The sequence below is a fragment of the Saccoglossus kowalevskii genome, chromosome 6, assembly GCF_978046115.1.
Source record: "Saccoglossus kowalevskii chromosome 6, keSacKowa6.1, whole genome shotgun sequence".
In the NCBI taxonomy this organism is placed as follows: Eukaryota; Metazoa; Hemichordata; class Enteropneusta; family Harrimaniidae; genus Saccoglossus; species Saccoglossus kowalevskii.
The window spans coordinates 19678969-19698861 of NC_140646.1; the positions used below are offsets into that span (position 1 = coordinate 19678969).

General features: G+C 36.6%; 1 protein-coding gene across 1 annotated transcript; it reads right to left on the bottom strand.

Annotated features, from left to right (window-relative positions):
- Positions 1–854: 854 nt before the first annotated feature.
- Positions 855–3020, bottom strand: LOC146741866 (histamine N-methyltransferase-like). Its single transcript, XM_085500614.1, has 3 exons — positions 2930–3020; positions 1298–1444; positions 855–1132 (listed from the first exon to the last, which is right to left on the bottom strand). The coding sequence occupies exons 1-3, from the start codon at positions 3018–3020 to the stop codon at positions 855–857; spliced, it is 516 nt and encodes a 171-aa protein (XP_085356740.1).
- Between the last annotated feature and the right edge of the window lie 16873 nt (positions 3021–19893).

The following is a 19893-nucleotide window of genomic DNA, read 5'->3' on the forward strand; positions in this document are numbered from 1 at the left end:
AAGTGTCACTTAAAAGCCATCAAGAAATTTGATGTTTCGTTGCAGCACGTGTATTGCACACATGCACAGTGTATACCTGCAATTTCATGTATTTCTGATAATTAGCGGTCATTTTTCGGGAACAGCATTAGAAAAATGAAGACAACAATGAAGAAGCGGATTAGGTTGTACTTTATAGCCACTATTTAACATATTTGATACTCCGTTTCAACATTTCTATTGCCCGTATGCATGTCCTATATCCAAAATTACATGAATTTTGAGATTAATTTGACAGGTTACTGATCATCAACTATAATAGTACTTGACCATGACCAAGACACATTTATAAGTAATGGTTGGAAACTGACATTGCCCAGGGAATGCAAGCTATAAGGGTTCTAATCTCAGGGTGCATGCTGATCAAAACGATTGATTCCTTCCACTGTGCCGTTACTGTGGAGGGGATACAACTGTTTGACTAAATTTGGGAGTCTGCCAAGATGACATGGCTTCCTCCTCGTCATATCTGTGTTAATGACGAGATCTTGGATGGGGTTGATGACAGTGATGAACACACACAATAATGCATTGTGATAAGTGGTATCCAAGTTTTGCGGTATTGCACTGGGTATTTATCCTATCATATTAGGAAATGCAAATTGTAACTATAGAACGATTACACTAAAAATGAAAACAACCAGGGTACTTATTTGACCTGCACAAAGAAGTATGCTGAATCTGTTATAATATTGGTGATTTATTCTGCAGCTATCAAAGATACAAATTAAAGATAACAAAATCAATCTTTGAAGATGACTGAATCTCTTTCATCAGTACTTAATAATATCTTATCCCCTTGTTTCTGACAACACTCAACCAGATATTCTAATAATTTTCTTTTTTATTTCAGGTTTGCAGGTTTCTCGAAACTTGTAGATGAGTGTTGTGAAATCAATTAGGTATGCACCAGCTTGAGATTCTTCATCAAAACAGTCGGTAATGTCCACTGTATGTTCCCTCTTTTTAGTTTCATATCTAGCGTTTGGAATTCGACGTTTGATGACATTCTCTAAGAAGTGAGTTCCAATGAAGTGTAACTTTGGATTTGTGAAATACTCTCCAACTTTCACTCCAAACTTTTCCCATCCGCCTGGTGAGAAAAGATAAATCATGATATAAGTCATAATAAATGTGGTAGAAAGTAATCGTGAACCCAGTGTGAAATGCCAGAGAAATGTATGATATGAACAGGTGTAAACAGGTGTAAATGTGAATTGGTGTATAATTACAAAGAAACGCAAACGCTGTCACATACCGTCAACCATCTTGGTAAAAAGCATTCCTCCTTTCACCAGACGGTTATACAAGTCTACTACAGTTGTTTCAACATCTTTGAAGTGATAAGCAGAATGTGACATAACAATGAAACCAAACGTTTGCGTTCCATTTACTTCTAAATACTCTTCAATTGTGGTAGTTTTGGAAATCAAAAACTACATTCTTCCATTCATCTGCAATATCTTTCACCAGTTGTTTGAACTTATTCAGTTCTTCTACAGCAGGGTCAAATGCTATGAACCTAATACTTGAGTACATAGTCAATAAGATGTCTATGATTGGCTTGTCACGGTACCTAAACAATTGAATACATATTCATATTACAGAAGTATCCCATGGTTTAATTTGTTAGTGCTTGGGAAATCTGTATTTTATTCTACTTTATATATTTAGTTTACTTTTACTATTTTATTTATTTATTATGTTTATTGTTACGTACTTGTGATTCGGTAATTTTTTAACTATCGTCACATACATCTGAACCAATGCCTCCTCTTACTGGTTTAGTCAACGAATCACAGACCCCCTTCTTATAGCGCACCTGATGACGTCGCCAGTCAGGTAAAAAACACACTCAAATAAAATGGCGGATTATACCCTCGATACTCATCAGAAAATATGACCAAAAACACGTAAGTGGAATGAAAAATTGAATAAATTGTCTGTCGCACTAGATGACAGAACATGATTTTTTAGCCTTCAAAAGCAATACAAAATTAACCCGAGTATCTAACCACTTTTTCCAGGCATTTTTCCCGGCCAACCTTTGATTGAAATTATTGTCTTCAAAAGAAACACGGCCACAAAGCATTTTTTTGCACATTGTAATTGTGTGCTAATTATTTTCTCTAATGAGTACGCCGTCGGTCAATATAACAGGCTAGCTGTGATTGGCTGTACGGAATTTGTTGGGCTTTCGCGATTACCCAAACTCGTAATAAACTGCGGGAAAATAAATAATAAATTAAAATAAATAAAAGAAGATGTATAATAACAATAATTAATTAAAACAAAACAAAAAAACCTAGGATCTCATTTTAACCAGATTGGAATAAGTAATAGATATCATCTCAGTTCAGAAATTATCATGCAAAGTTAACTCAACAAATCTGTATTAAAGCGGGAGAGCCGTCACTTGCGCATGCGTAAGATGGCCATAGCGTGTCATTTACAAACACGCTTCTACCCATGAACATTTGCGTTTTTAGCGTGTGTGTTATCGTTGCTTGGGACTCAAGTGACGACCCTCTCGCTTTAAATTATAGTGCCTCTAGTCAGTTTTGTGTCATTAAACTGTATACTCGCGCTTTAACCCTGCAAAACATTATTGTTATCAATGCAGCGTTATAACTGTCGATAGTTTGTCACGATATTAATCCACACTAATTTATTTCTGTAATTGATTATTTTACGGAGATATAGGATAAGCCATGGCAATTATTCACCTATATGTTTTTGAGCTACTAACGACGTTGTTGATTTAATTTCAACGAATTATACAAAAAAAACTTACCACTTCCACACCCGACAGAGATCACATTCAGTTCATGTGTTGGATCTTAATTCAATCTTTGGACAACCTTCTTGACATCACTAGCCCACTGCTCACCATCAACATTGAATCCACGTTGTTTCATTACGTCATAGCAAGTATGATAATATACTGGATAGTCGATTACTGTTATTATAGCCTCTTTCATGGTTACCTTAATTGATAAATGAAATAGAAAATTATATTTGAGGCAAAATTGAAATGTAAAACAAAAAAAATCAGTTAATGTATTCTGTGATTTGCAATTGGCGACGTTCTAGTATTCTCTAACTTAAATGTAAAAATTGTGATTGAATTTCGCTTTAATTGTAGTCATTCAATTATGTTTCAGAAAAGGACGATTGTCTCATGTAACCACTGTATTTGATAATCTGTTGTTTCCCGCAACTTCTGGCTGCTTAAAATAGGTTAATAATTTATCGGTGATATCCAAAAACTGTGGAATTGCGATTGACTGTAGTTACCCATGGCAACGAAAGAACAGAGAAATAATACACTGATATGTTGAATCGTGATTAAGTCGAATTGATATAGCAAATTTGTTTTGAAAAGTTGCCACTATGAACGTATTTTCTGATGGCCAAGTGCCGTATATATACATTATGATTTAACGACGTTTCTGTTTAAAACAACGTCGCGTCACGTGATTATATTGGTTGGTTACTATACATGTATATAGAAATTGTTTTGAAAACACAACATGTTTAATTTGTGTTTGAGAAGTTACCTAATCCTTGTATTTTGAAAAGTCCTGAATGGGAGTTGGAGATGGCAGTTGGATGATACATTATCTTGTAATAGTGACAGTATACACTGATTTGTTGAATCAATTTTCCTGATTAGTTTGAATTAAGACGACTTACCCAATTCTGTTTTTAAATAGCATGGCATGTATACTATGAATGTATTTTCTGTTTGTAAACCGCCATATATAACAATATTTCTGAATATGTGTTTTTGAAATGCAATTCAAAACAGCCTTGGCTATTATTGCCAATTGTTCGTCACAGAACTGATTTGACATCCTGAATGATAGGAGTGACCGTGAACAATGGAAAGCATCTTTTAATGTTATTAGGAGGGTAATGGTGAAACGATTACAAATGGGTGTGCTGTGTCGTTTTATTTCTTGAAATGTCCTATGTAAATTATTCCAGTTGGGCAATTTCATCAGAGTATCAAATGTTTGTATCGTTGTTGTGTTTGGCCTGTAGCATATGTCCGACGAGTTGACTGGGCAAGGGAATGGTATGCATAGTGTTTGGCGAGTTGTTCCAGATTCCCTACAGCACAAGCTTGTGAGCACAAGCACAAGAGTTGGTGTACTCTTGGTTGATGACTTGTAGTTTCGCCGCTTCTAGGTGCAATCTGATGTGAGACAAAGCTTCAGCAACATTGTAATTAGTACCTCTGGGTGACTTTCACATGAAAATTGGACTTTGTGGCCTTGAAGAAAAATGTCCGTACTAAAGCATGATATATGGACAGCGTGTGGATCCCTGATAGCAGATGTGTACCACACTCTCATTATCACAATGAAACATGATACATTTACAAAGATGGGGAGTAACTTGTTCTATGCAATGGTGAGTTCAAGATAATCAGTTGGTAGGATTCTTGCCAAAGGTAGGGAAAACCATTCGCTATTGAAGTAACCATCACAACAATAGTGTTGATGGTGCATCAGTGTAGTGATTCAGTCCAGGTGCGACAGTCCAAGATCATTGCAGAAAGCTGGTTGTTCCATTCCATGTTGGTAGGAAATCCCTCCATCACTGTATATCTGGGTGGAAGGCTGCCGTTTTATGACTGTGTTCTGGACCTGTGAAGCCGAAATTGGCGACTCTGGATTTCCAGAGTGTTTGGGTGATCATGAGTATTGTCAGAGTAGACGTCTTGTTCGAACGATGTTGTTGGATACAGCGAAAAAACCATGCTAGTGGGTTTGATGAGTTGTTGCGGATGATCAGTGGAATAAAAAAGGTTGCATTTGTGGAGGTGGCCAATTTGGCATGGATCAGCACAATGCCCTCTATTGTAGTCTCGACAAATTTGATGTTGTTGACTGTTAGCTGGAGGTGTGGTGTATTGATTACCTGACTGAATCCCCATTGTCTATTTCTGTAGCAATCTTTAATGTTGTGGCAAGATTTCCCACACCAAGAGCATCGCAGATGAACTAGATGATTATGGGTCTAGAAATATTCATAATCAAGTTCATTATTCACATAGCTCCAATTAATTTGTCAGTGAAATTGGGAAGTATTGTGGCAAAAGGTTTTGTTGTATGCTGTCGGTTCGAAACATTTTGCCTTTCTGCCATGAGTCACTGGTAATTAAATAATGTGATATGAGAGTGACATATGTTGAGAAACAGTCAAGCCAAGTTTTGATGTCGTTAATTGATTTCAGCTCACGTTGTGTGGTCATGGTCAAACTAGTGTTAACCTTGTCAGCAGTGTCAATTTTATGTTGTCTCGATGAAGATCGGAAAGATCAATGAACATATCCCGAACGGCGAGCGAGTTGAGCGTGGTTTGTTCAACATATGGCAGTTGCAGATGCATCAGTGGAACAATAAATGGTAGACCGATGTTGTTGACCTGACTAGCGAGTGGCATTTGCTGCAGTGGTGTAGAGAAGAGTGGTTGGCCGTTTTAGATACACAGTAGTTGTTGATGATGCTAACAATATTGGTTGTTGCTGAGCAACTTGTTGAACTGTTGGCTGAGTAATTTGTTGAAATGTTGGCTAAGTGATTTGTTGAACTGTTGTCTGAGTAACTTGTTGAACTGTTAGCTGAATGACTTGTTGAACTGTTGGCTGCGAGACTTGTTGAACTGTTAGCTGAGTTACTTGTTGAACTGTTGGCTGTGAGACTTGTTGAACTGTTGGCTGAGTGAGTTGTTGAACTGTTGGCTAAGTTACTTGTTGAACTGTTGGTTGAGTGATTTGTTGAACTGTTGGCTGTGAGACTTGTTGAACTGTTGGCTGAGTGAGTTGTTGAACTGTTGGCTGAGTAATTTGTTGAACTGTTGGCTGAGTAATTTGTTGAACTGTTCGCTGAGAGACTTGTTGAACTGTTGACTGAGTAATTTGTTGAACTGTTGGGTGAGTAACTTGTTGGACTGTTCGCTGATTGTATTCTGATGTTTACATAGCCAAAATGAAGGTGGTTGACTGGCAGAGAGTGGAGATTAAAATGTATGTAGATAAGCAGCTATGATATAAACAAAACTTACAAATAGCTGTAATGAAAGCATAATAAATCAGCTAGTGCGACAATAGTGAAGTAAACTGTGTGTGTGGTTTAATGTAATGATAACATGACAGATCATTGCAAGAGTGTAATTTGTGTGGTTGTGTTTGCGATTAATTAATACATATTGATGCCTCTATAGTGGTGAGATACGTATTTGGCAGCCTTGCCATCCCGCAACATTAACTTCAGATTACCTCGTAATCAGCCAACTAAGAATATATCATTTAAGGGCCATAGTCGTCGCACAGCGCATGTGCGAGATATGGGTTTCATATAAACAAAGATGGCGATGTTGACTGTTGTGCAGATGAACGAACTTTAATTAGGTATTGTGTTCCTAAAACAAGGACGATGTGAGAATTGTGACGTGTACACAAACAGCATGGCCGACGCACCATCGTCACAGAAACCTCAAATGCCAACCGCTTACACATGCTGATGATCACATAACTGGCAAAGCTTGGGAAGAGTGATTAGAAAGCATTGAACGAGTATTTAGGTATTTTAGAATAACATAGCCCACAGACAAGAAAGATGTGTTGATAATTTATCGAGGAAAAGAAATAGCAAGATTGTAGAAAAGTTTACCAGATCAACCTACAGCTGGCCTCGATGTGTATAAAAAATTGAAGAATAAGCTTGATGCATACTACACCCCAAAGAAAAGTAAACACCACGCTAAATATTGAAACCATCAGAATAATGGTCAGTCGCTAAAGTACGCCAATATAAGCAACACAAGAAATCATGTACATTTGAAAAAAAGATCAACATAAACTGTGTGGATAATGTGGATTAAATGGAGCTCATAAGGAAGGTCAAAATTGTCCTGCATATGGCAAAAAGTGTAGAAAATGCCAGAAATGGAACCACTTTGCTTCAGTATGTAAAACCAGCAACAGAGATGAGGGCATGAAAGTAATTGACATGAGACAAAGATCTAGACATGACCCAATCAATACAGTACATACAACTGGAGAAGACAACAAAAACAAAGTATCACAAAGGCTACAGAGAAGAGGCAAGGTTGTGATACAAGTTCTGATGATGAATATTTCAAACAAACATCTCAAGCAAGTAAGGAAAGATAAGTGAACTCAACAACAGTAATAAAACTGTAACTATAAGAATTGGCAATGTTGATACCCGTGTAGAACCTGGCAGTGGTGCATTTGTCAACATTATGAATGAACATCAGTTTAAAGCTCTAGTACACAGATCTAGTGATATACATGTACATGCACTAGAGTGAGTCATATTAAGCTCAACACTTTGCAAAGCAGCCTACCTGTCAAAGGTGAATTCAAGATCGTTGTGAGAAATAAGACATGTGGAGCAGCAACCAAATTCATAGTGATCAAGGGCAGAATTAACTCATCTCCAACCCTCATCAAGTTAGGCATAATACAATTTCAACCAGACGGTTCACTAGCAGAAACCAATAGCTTAAGAATTAAACCCAATATCAAGGCTGCCACAAAAGACAGAAATCAGTTAAAAGACATAACTGGCAAATATAGCAAGTTATTCAGTGGCATAGGAAGAATAGGAGATATAAAGCATGACAAAGAGATATATGCCAAGTTTAGCATTAAACCAGAAGCAGTACCAATAGCACAGCGACCTAGACCAGTGGCATACTACCTGCAGAAACCTTTAAAGCAATGGTTAGAACGATGCACTGAAGAGGGGATCTTTGAGGAAGTACCTCAGGGGGAACCCGTGACATGGTGTTCATCACTAGTAGTACAACCAAAACCTAGATTCCGCAAGATACCAAATGATCAACTAGAACCCCACATGATCAGAGCCAGTGTTGACTTGAGAGTTCCAAACAAGTTCATGGAGAGAAACCGAATAACACATACACCACTGTGGTTGAAGATTTTACATACAAATTCAATGATTGTGTGGTATTTTCCAAATAAGATATGAGGCAGGGATAACATAAACTTTTACCTGACCCAGAGTCTTGAGCGGTTGCTACATTCAGCACACCATGGGGTAACATGAGAACAAGAAGATTGATATTTGAAGCTAAGTCTTGTATGATAAAACAACCTACAGAATTTTTGGAGACATACCAAAATGTCTGAATCAACGCATAACAAAACACTGGAAACAGTCCTACAGAGAGCACAAGATTTTGCCATCACCTTCAACTTAGAAAAGTGCAAATTTGGAGTTGAGGAAATAGAATACAGCTTTTGAGAAACTAAAAAAAGCATCACAGGTGAAGATACCATGGCATACTTTAATCCAGCAAAACCAATTACATTAAGAGTTGAAGCTAGCTACCATGAAGGACTATCGGCTGGGTTGTTCTAGACAGGCAGAAAAGGTATGCAACCAGTGTACTTCATCAGTCGAACAATGACAAGTGCAGAGAAAAGATGTTTATCTGTGGTGTGGGCGAAGAACAGGTTCAGTATGTATCTGTTAGGAGCACCAAGATTCAAAATCATTACAGCACATAAACCACTGCAACCGATGTTTAATAAGGTAACACCGAAACAACCACTGAAAATAAAGGAATGGGTGTTGGACCTGCAAAATGTAGATTATGAATTAGTCTATGAGTCGGGAAATGATGCAGCAGATCCATCAGCCTTTCTGTCTAGACACCCACTACCAGAACCTGGTACAGATACTACAGAGAAGATCATAAAACACGTGATAGTTGATGAACATGCAGTAATGATGGACCGGATCAAAGTAATGTTATTCTTAGAGTTGACTGGAAGCAGCACAGGAAGGGCCCTGACATCACACATGAAATATATACAGCAGAATGATTGATCTTTAGACTAAATCGCATTATAGTGTCATCAAAGCAGCTCACAAATAAGGTCGTTTGGGGTGAGTAGAACCAAACAGATGCTGAGGGAGAAATATTGATCCCAATGATGAACAATCTTGTTGAGCAGATCATAGGTCAATGCTATGAATGTCAAGTAACTACTCAACAGCATAAACAAGAACCAATTAAAATGACAACCATACCAGAGAAACCCTGGGATGTTTTATCAGTTGATTTTGGAGGACCATATCCAGATGGGCATTATAATCTAGTGGTCATCGACAAGAGAACCAGATACCCAGTACCCATGTACTAATCAGCAGCTAAGCCAACCAAGAAAAAGCTCAAGAAAATGTTCGGCACACATGGTACACCAAGCCAGCTAGAAAGTGACAGTGGTTCTCTTTACAATTCCAGAGAGTTTGCAGAATTCGCAAAAGAGGAAGCATTTCATCACCATCCTCGGCCATATACAGATGGACATTATAATCTAGTGGCCAACGACAAGAGAACCAGATACCAAGAAGTTGAAACCATGTACTAAACAGCAGCTAAGCCAACCAAGAAAAAGCTCAAGAAAATGTTCGCCACACATGGTACACCAAGGCAGCTAGAAAGTGACAATTGTCCATCAATTCCAGAGAGTTTGCAGAATTCACAAAACAGTAAGGATTTCATCACCATCCTGTAACACCCGAACATGCACGAGCCAATGGGGGAAGTAGAAAGTTTCATTAAGATGCTAAACAAAACCAAAAGAATAGCACATCTTCAGGGCAGAGACTGTGAAATGGCTGTACAAGAAATGCAAGAAAGAAACAGGTTACCGTTCAACACCGCACCCAGCCACAAACACAACACCATATGAAGCACTGATGAACAGACAAGTGAGAACAAAGCTAGATGAGATTATTATTATTAATGAGGTATTATCATTAATGATAGAAACAAGGAGTATAAACAGAGGCTGAAATGCAATGCTGACAACAGAAACATCAAAGCACATAACTTTGCAGTAGGTGATTATGTCCTACTAAAGCAACACAAATGGACAACAGCTTATGAACCAACATTCTACATTATCTACTGAATCAATGGATCAAGTATTGCAGCGAGACGTATCACAGATGGAAGAGAAACATTCCATGATACAACATGCCATTTTACATGGGCATTTAGATATCCATTGTATTTTTAATTGTACATTTTAATCCACTTGGTTTTAAATTCTTCTTCTTCTTCTTCTTCTTATTATTATTATTATTATTATTATTATTATTATTATTATCGGAAATATTCACAGAAATATTTAACACACATAGTCTATTACATGATATCGGCATTCAGTTGTTCACAGAAATATTTAATGCATAGTCACTATGTGGCTATGATCATAATAAGATTATTATTATTATTATTATACATCTATCTATTTTCATCCTACCATATAAGGAAATGCGAATTCCAAATATGGAATGATTACGCATGTAGACATCCTCTAATAATAAAAACAAACATGGCTGCCATCAGGGTTTGACCTAACTCCCCACACAAAGAAGTTTGCTGATTCTGTTCTAAACTTTTTGGAATTAGGAATTCTCATGATGTATCCTTGGAAGGATAAGATGTATAATAATAAGGTTATTATGAGGATACCTCAAAGTTTGCACTCAGACAGTATGCCGTTGCATCGACCTCCACTGCGTGTTGGTCAATACTCTTGCTGTACTGTCTTCATGCATACTTTGAGGTATTTTTGTAATGACCTCATATCCTTATTACCGGAAACATTAATGCATAGTCTATTACATGGTATTGGCATTCAGTTGTTTACAGAAATATTTAATAAATAGTCACTCTGTGGTTAAGATCATTGGCCGTCCGGGGCCGAAACGTCTATTCACCATCAACATGGGTAGGACCTGAAGATGGCGTCACCATACCAGCAAAAGATACTATGGTACATGTATACATGAAAATGGAAAAAAAATAAAAACCTGTAGCCCCCATGGGCAAGTTGACAATTCCTAATATTGCTAAATTAGTCAGTTTTAAAAATTCTCAACTCCATGAAAAAATAAATTTCTGCCACTCACCCCGAAAGCCACTCATCGCGAAGCTACTAGTACTATAAATATATAGAATCCAACATGGCAAGAAATATATGATTGACAAGAGATATTCTTAGTGTGGGTGTATATAAATCACGTGGAACTGTGGTATAATCCTTACATTTGGTGCAGTCGTTATATTCGTGTTTTGGGAGCTGACTACAACAGACTTGGGAAAAACTTTTAGCAGTTTGTAAATAATATTATCCTGAACTCGTGTGAATGAGAACGGATTGTTTCATTAGTTTGATGCTCAATACTTGACTCGCGAATTCAGCGCGAGCTTACTTAATTGATTGACAATGAAATGCACTTGACGACTGATTAAGAGATGCAATAAGTGCTACATAAGTTTTAATAGATTGTAGCAATGGGTTTTTGGTGAATCCAACATACTTGATAGTTTTTTCTGAGTAAGATTATTGACTGAGGTATGTATGGGGGTCTAAAAACTAACTCTGCGACGCGATTGTGCGACTCGCCGAATGTCGATTATTGCACTCTGCGACAGGATCGCAGTGTCACTCTTTGCTGCAGTTTAGCAGCTCTTATTGGCCGCTTAAGCTATTTTGATATTACGTTGCGGCCATAGAGCTGCAGATCGCGTCCATTGAGAACCGCACAGTTAGCCGCCCCGGAATCCCGGGGCGCACGCTATTTTTGATGTTATCGAACGATTTCAATGAAATTTAAAACGAATAAAAGTTATCCTTGCAAACACAAACATCTTAGGTATCTACTGACCGAAAATGAAAGACTATTTCTTCTTGAAAAGTATATATTTCTGTGTATAATTAGACCGAACGTAATTTAATCGATTGAACGACGTATTTCAAGATGACCTCTGTCATGTGACCTGAACACATGACAATGACGAAGCATGCGCAGTTGACATTTTAACTGAAAATTGAGAATGGCAGGATCTGCAGGGTGTATGGAAAACAAAGACCCTGGAAAACGAAGACCTAAGACCCTGGAAAACGAAGACCCTGGCCCTGGAAAACGAAGACCCCGGAATGTTCCTATGACGGCAATGATACACGAATTCGCCCAATATCGGGCATTTACTTTCATTGTGAACTCGTTAACTAACTTCCCGTACGAATTTCATTGGGAAATATTCATAATAAATTATTTTCATACACATTTGCGGATATAATCAATGTAAAACCCAGTAGTATGCCTAATTTCATCATGGTTTCGTTTAATATATAGCGGTGTCTGAACGAACCGACCCCGTTTTGATGTTCAAAGTACTAACAACACTGTGTGGAATTTTAGAACTATCCCACATGCGGTTCAGACGCTATTTCAAATTGAAGTTTCAAAAAAGTGCTTCAAAAGAAACTGAGATAATGGCCGGTTTGCATAATCGGCACGTCGTTGTGGGAACATGCCAAATTGCGATCACTTTCACAGTCGCTGTTACAATATTTACCAGCTCACATGATAACTATGACATTATGAAGGATAACTGACAAATTAGATAAATGTACGGATAATATGAGAATAGTCGCACTTGAAAGTGCGTTCCGAGAAGTATCATTTAGCGGCATTCTGAATGTTCCCGTTATATTTACATAATCAATGCATGAACAAACAGGGGGCGGTACTTGCATAAATTATATGTTGTGCGAAAGTGACCTCGAAGCCAGGGTACAACGCATTTACATTCTCAGCCATAATATCGAAGACACTGCTCCAAATCGGAAAATTTATTGGGTTATTTATATTACAACTAGTGTTACAAAACCGCGGTAAACTGTGCACAAAATCACAACACGCGACCCCTACCACCGGAAATAGTACTGTTATGAAACTTTTGACTCTTATTTAATTTACATATCATCTGTCAATCAGGAACCGCTAAGTGGCGTGAATATGCAAATCATCCCTCAAACATAAACAAAACGTAGGCAAAGCGCTTCATAATAATAGTTTAACTGTGTTTTAAAGTTGGTTTTAATGATTATTTTTAAATTATTTTTAACAAAATATAGATATGAAACCCATCGTACAGGAAAGCCAAAAAAAGCAAAAACGGTCAAAAATGAGAAAAAAACTGCATTTTATCCTTAAATGTCTTTGGTTGTCTGTGTGAAATTGTAATCTATAAATAAAGTGCGTGATTAAACTTTGTAACTATACATGCGAATATAATCAAAGTGCAAGTACTTCTAATAAGCACCAAATACCAGTACACGTATTGGAACCGGGAAGGTGATTCTATTGTCTTCGAGGGGCTACAATTGAATTACATCCTCGTGTTGGATTAAATATGTTTGTAGTGAAATGAAGTATATCACGTTATTGAACGAGTTCGCAATTAAATTAAGTACATCACGCTATTATAGAGTTTGCAGTAGAATTATGCATGTCGTTATTATACGAGTACGTAAATAAATCATTACGTACTCACCATAATTAAATGAGGTCGGGATGGAATTGCAAATTCAATCATGTGTCAGTAAAGTTAACTTCGTAGTTCCATTGGACACGTTTTAATCAGTAACGTGACAATATGCATTTTTATTCTGACATAATTTATTCATGCCATTTAATGACCATGACCAATAGCGACGTAATTCCATGCGATCGGAGTGTACGTAATTTCATTTGGTAACTATTTAATAACGTCACGCACTTTATTTAAGAACTCATTTAATAATATGACGTGATTGATTAGATTTAACAGAACCATGCACGCAACGTAACTGATCGAAAAATAATTTACATATGTTACATATGTTTAGTAAAATGCAATTATACATATACGTATTATTTCGCATTCAATATACGCACGTTGTGAGTTCACAAAGAAAATAAGTACTTCACGTTGTAATTTCACAATTAAAAGTAGTTAGTTTAATTTATTATGAAGAATTTCGTACGGGAAGTTAGTTCACAATTAAAATAAATGCCCGATATTGGGCGAATTCGTGTATCATTTGCGTCATAGGAACATTCAATGGTCTTCATTTTCCAGGGTCTTCGTTTTCCATACGTTGTAATTTCACAATTAAAAGTAGTTAATTTAATTTATTATGAAGAATTTCGTACGGGAAGTTAGTTTACAATGAAAGTAAATGCCCGATATTGGACGAATTCGTGTATCATTGGCGTCATAGGAACATTCCAGGGTCTTCGTTTTCCATGGTCTTCGTTTTCCAGGGTCTTCGTTTTCCAGGGTCTTAGGTCTTTGGTCTTCGTTTTCCAGGGTTTTCGTTTTCCATACACTCGATTCTTACATTCATTGTGGAGATGAGTTCCAGAAGAAAGTCAAAGGGTATCGCAGGCAATCCATTGCATCTGGACTTAAAACCTCAGAAACTGTTGACAATGCATTAGTGAATGTTCTAAAGCTGAAACCCATTACCCCGTTGGCTTGTTGTCTCCTTCCGCATAATATTGAGGAGCATTGGTGGTAAAATATACATCATACTTTTACCATACCCTGTTGGTAATATGGCCAATGTGTGTATATTATTTAAAATACAAGTAGTACCTTCTACTTGTTGAGCTTTTAGGTCAAATTTTAAAATATCTTTCAGATTCTTGTCAAAAGACTCAACAATTTTGTCTTTTGTGAATTCCATGCTGTCTGCTCCTGTCACTTGTAACACTCTTTGGCAAGTTACAAGATTATTTTTAGATTTTTCACAATATATAAATAAAACTCCTTGAAAAAAATATTTTTAATAATACATGTACTTTATTTGATTTTTTCAAAAAAAGATGAGTCACTTAATGGTGAAATGAAATTAAAATTATAACAAGCAGCCTCTCGGCTGAGATAGCTCCGCTGTTAGCAATGCACATTTCGATTAAAGAACAGAAGATATCATTAGAAAATGAACAATATGCATAGTATCAATGCAATGGGACTTGCTGTTTTCAACAAGAATTTAAAAATATCATTTTTGACCATAAATGATTGTGGTTTTTAACAAGAAGAAAATATCACTTTTTACCAAAAATGACAAAAATATTCATCAAAATTAGAGAATTGAAGATATCATCATGAAATGAACAAATTTGAGAGTGGTCCATATGTAGTATCTATATATGTAATATCAAAGCAATTGGACTTGTGGTTTTTAACAAGAAGTTGAAAATATCACTTTTTATCAAAAATGACAAAAATATTCACCAAAATTAGAAAATTAAAGATATCATTATGAAATGAACAAATCTGAGAGAGATCCACATGTAGTACCTATATATGTAATATCAAAGCAATTGGACTTGTGGTTTTTAACAAGAAGTCGAAAGTATCACTTTTTACCAAAAATGACAAAAATATTCACCAAATTTAGAGAATTAAAGATATCATTACAAAATGAACAAATCTAAGAGAGGTCCACATGTAGTACCTATATATGTAATATCAAAGCAATTGGACTTGTCGTTTTTAACAAGAAGTCGAAAATATCACTTTTTACCAAAAATGACAAAAATATTCACCAAAATTAGAAAATTAAAGATATCATTATGAAATGAAAAATTTGAGAGTGGTCCACATGTAGTACCTATATATGTAATATCAAAGCAATTGAACTTGCGGTTTCTAACAAGAAGTTGAAAATATCACTTTTTACCAAAAATGACAAAAATATTCACCACAATTAGAGAATTGAAGATATGATCATGAAATGAACAAATCTGAGAGAGGTCTACCCAATGTACATATACACCAAGTATCAAAGCATTCAGACTTGTAGTTTTCAAGAAGAAGTCGAAAATGTAAAACATTGACACGGACGACGGACACCGGACGACGGACGACGACGGACAATCACTCATATGATAAGCTCCGCTCGACAAAGTCGACAGCGGAGCTAAAAAGCCATCTGCCGTTGTTTCGTCACATGAAGCGCTGTCCCAGACAGGCGCCGATTCGCTGGTTCCCGGCGTCCTTTGCGAATGGCAGGTAGGACGCAGGTAACTAGTAATCGCCATATTGTTCCATTTGGGCCGGTTTTCCGGCCGGAAGGCACGTGACTGAGTGACGTAATTTGAAAACATTCCAAGTTCCGTTCTGCGTAAACGTGTCTGTAATACTACAATAAAGCCATGCTCATACATACTGCCTGCTTAGATTTACAGATTTGATATGTTCTATGCAAATTTATAACAAAAGAAACAGTTTTTTTTTTATTTGCCCAACTTTCGAAAGTAAAAGGAAACCCCTGAACGGCCACGAGCGTAAGCGCTGACGTCAGGTAACTAAGGGAAATGGAACAAGCAACGAGAAAGTGGTGTACCAATCAGAATGCCGGAACCGTTACTAGTTACCGGCCTCTTGTGGCTTGATATATTGAAGATAATATTTGGTAATCGTAGTCCTAAATAACTATTAAAAATAGCTAGACGTTTCGAGCAATGGCTCTTTATCGATAGCATAGAAGCAAGTGTGATAACGTACAGGTAGGACATAGGAACGCAAGAACGCGCATGAACTATAAGTTAGAATCACAAAAAATTCCACAATAGAACAAATAACGCGCCTTAGGTAGTGAGCTCAACAAATGAGTTGAACTGTTTGTTAATACCATGGGGTTCTTTAGTTCCAAGGCGGAATATAGTTTCCTCCTCGACACGCCTGAGCTGATTTTCGTTGCCATTGACAACACATACACCAGAAATATCTGTAATATTATGTCCACTAGAATTAAAATGAAGTGAAACCGGATAATAACGATTTTTCTGTCTAGTTTGCCGTAGATGCTCAGCAAACCGATCACCCAGTCGACGAACTGTAGAACCAATATAAAGTTTCCCGCATCTAATACATGAAATGCAATATACAACATTCATAGTGATACAACTGAACGGATATTTGACCTCAACGCGTTATTTGTTCTATTGTGGAATTTTTTGTGATTCTAACTTATAGTTCATGCGCGTTCTTGCGTTCCTATGTTCTACCTGTACGTTATCACACTTGCTTCTATGCTATCGATAAAGAGCCATTGCTCGAAACGTCTAGCTATTTTTAATAGTTATTTAGGACTACGATTACCAAATATTATCTTCAATATATCATACTTATCAGTCCGAGCAGCGTTTATTTATTTATAAACTACTCTTGTGGCTTGGTACACCATGACACTTGAGGCGGGAACCAGCCAAAGGCGCCGATGGCCGTCCGCTGTAGTCACGTGATTACACTCGTCACTGAAAGAGCCAAGTCACGTGATAGAGGTCAGCTTCGAAATGGCGGCGTTCAATCGGAGGTTCCACTTCGGCACAGTTTTAACGTGAAATAGTCTCATTTACACGGGCAAATTTGCTTAAAGCTTGCTGTAATCAGTAACAGATATATTTGTGAGAACATATTTGTCTATTTTTTCCTGCAAGTCGAGGTAATTTTATTAAAATCACAATTTTAATGATATATAACTGGCATACTAGTATTTAAAAATCTGTGCATTTCTTTAGGGAAGGGAACTGCAGCTCTCTGGTCGCCCCGCAACGTATACCACGACCAAAAGAGCTGCATAAACTGCAGCAATGTCACTCTGCGAAGAGCACGATTTTCATTGGTTGGTTGGTCGAAAAGCATGAATCTCACTTGTCGATCGATGTAAGGGTACACAGCATGCCTTATAGTAGCCGTGGTTTCGCGGCGTTTTGGGTCCGGGAAGGTTTTTTGCTTTGTCTGTCAGTTATATATACATCGTCGGTATACAGTCGGACCCTAACGCCGCGGGTCCAACTGTGGAGCAAAATGGTAAAAATGGCAAATGACACTACCGACCTATATAACTGGTCGGAAAACAACAAAAATATACAAATTTCCCTCAAGTAAAATACCTCCACGGGTAAACTAAATCATAATGTTCCCTCGACAGAAATCTGGGTTCGTTATTTCTTCGTTGTAGTTTATTTTTCAACCATTTCTCACGATTTCTGCAACCTCAGTTAGCGACAACGCTGCCATCTTGAAAACTACGAGAGTAAAGCCAAGTCTCGCAAAACGATCACGTGACTTCAAGATATCAACAAATCCACGTGTTTCTCTGGCTACGAAGACGAATACGGCGCTTAGAGCCAGGAAAGGATTTAAATAACAATGAAAAAAGTAGTTACACTGAAAATATATTAATAACGTTAATTATTATGTATATAAAGAAAGATTTTGTCCAAACTTGATACATAAATTAAAGGTTTTTGATTCCTGATGCACGTCATCTTATTGACGTTAATTATTCATAAATGGAGTCAATTTGTGTAGTTTTCTTGATTTATTCTGCAGATATCGGTAAAATGTAGGTAAGGCTTTGGCGAAATTCGAAGGAGCAACTAATATTCTTCAACCTGGTATTTTTTTTAGATTTTATTTTTTATTTTTTTCGTCTGTTTTTTCGAGTTTAAAAAATGTGAGCTGGCTGGAGCCTTCATCCCTTGTCTATTTCTTACACTTTATACCAGCCGATACCCCCCCCCCCCGCTCATAGAGACTGCGTATTACAGTTGATTATAGTTCCTGGGCTCCCTGTGATTAAACAGCCCTTTTCCGGGCCACCACATCCTTCAGAAAGGAAACTACCGTTATTCACATACCAAATAATCGATATCTATAAATTTCAAGAATGTAACACTAAAATCTTGTCAAATCAATCTGGGCTGCATTTAAGGTAGAAGTCTACTCATAATTTTTGACAAAATTGGTCATAAATCGCATGACAATGTTTATTATGTACATTCATGAAGCCTATGTCACATGGTACAATGAAATAGCATTATTTTGTGTGTAATAGTTAAGCTTTTTTCAAAATGTGCCCTAATATTTCCCCAAAATAACTATTTTTAGAACAATGTCATAGAACACAATGTTAAAGAAAAATTGCATTTTTTGACACTTTTTAAATAATTCAGAACAAAAAGTACTTAATCAACAATATACAATTTTTTTCATACATTTCACGACGCTAGATTTGTGATATTGCATAATATCTCTGCCATGGTAAAAGTGTTGTGTAAAAATTAAAAAAAAATATTTCAAAATGTGTGTTAAATATACCAGTCAACTACTATTGCAATGTGAACACCGTAAAATTGTATTTACAAAATCACTGCTACTTGTTTTATTGACACATTTATCTATGTATAGGCCTTTAGTTTCCGGATAAAAAAATACTCATTTGGGTTAAAAAAAATATATTCTACTAATTTTAACAGGAATTTTATATAACATAGGTTATACCAAGTAGTTACTAAAATTAATAAATTTTGCCTATGTCACGGAGCTCGTTTTTGAACTATGGGGAGATCTCGATACATTCTTGACCAAGATGCTTTGCTCTCACATCTACCACTTGGGGGCGCTCTGCTACAGTTTCTCTAGCTAACATGGCCACTTTCACAGGCATTTGCTTATAGATCAGAAAACTTTTTATATATCATACTCTTGACTTGGGAACCCATTTATTTACATATGTCAGTGACCTAAATCCGTAGAATTTTCGATTGCCATGGTAAATAATATTTACAAATTTCATGTTTTTCAAAAGTTATGGTGACGCCATGATAAAACAATAAATTTTCAATGTGTTACAATGTGTATTACCAGCAAAAACAGCCTGTGGTAAACAATGTGGTAAACTTGATTGTACTTAAATTAAAACTGCCATGCAACATCATGATGAAGCAATTGTTTTATTTTATAACCTAAAAGTATGAAAGTTGACATAGGCAAGCCATAATTTATCATTTACTCATTGGTCACATATCCAGGGTTGCATACAAATATATCACCAAAAAAGCATATTAAAGTTCATATTGTAATAATATAGTTTATTAAAAAATTAACAAATATAATATTTACTTGTGTTGTACCTTAATG

Excerpts from the sequence above, each read along its gene's own strand:
- LOC146741866 (XM_085500614.1), bottom strand. The coding sequence starts at position 3,020 with ATGAAAGAGGCTATAATAACAGTAATCGACTATCCAGTATATTATCAT. Across the intron at positions 1,445-2,929 it reads ACGTGGATTCAATGTTGATG|AGTATTTAGAAGTAAATGGA; the intron begins GTGAGCAGTGGG and ends CCACAATTGAAG. Across the intron at positions 1,133-1,297 it reads TTTTACCAAGATGGTTGACG|GCGGATGGGAAAAGTTTGGA; the intron begins GTATGTGACAGC and ends TTTTCTCACCAG.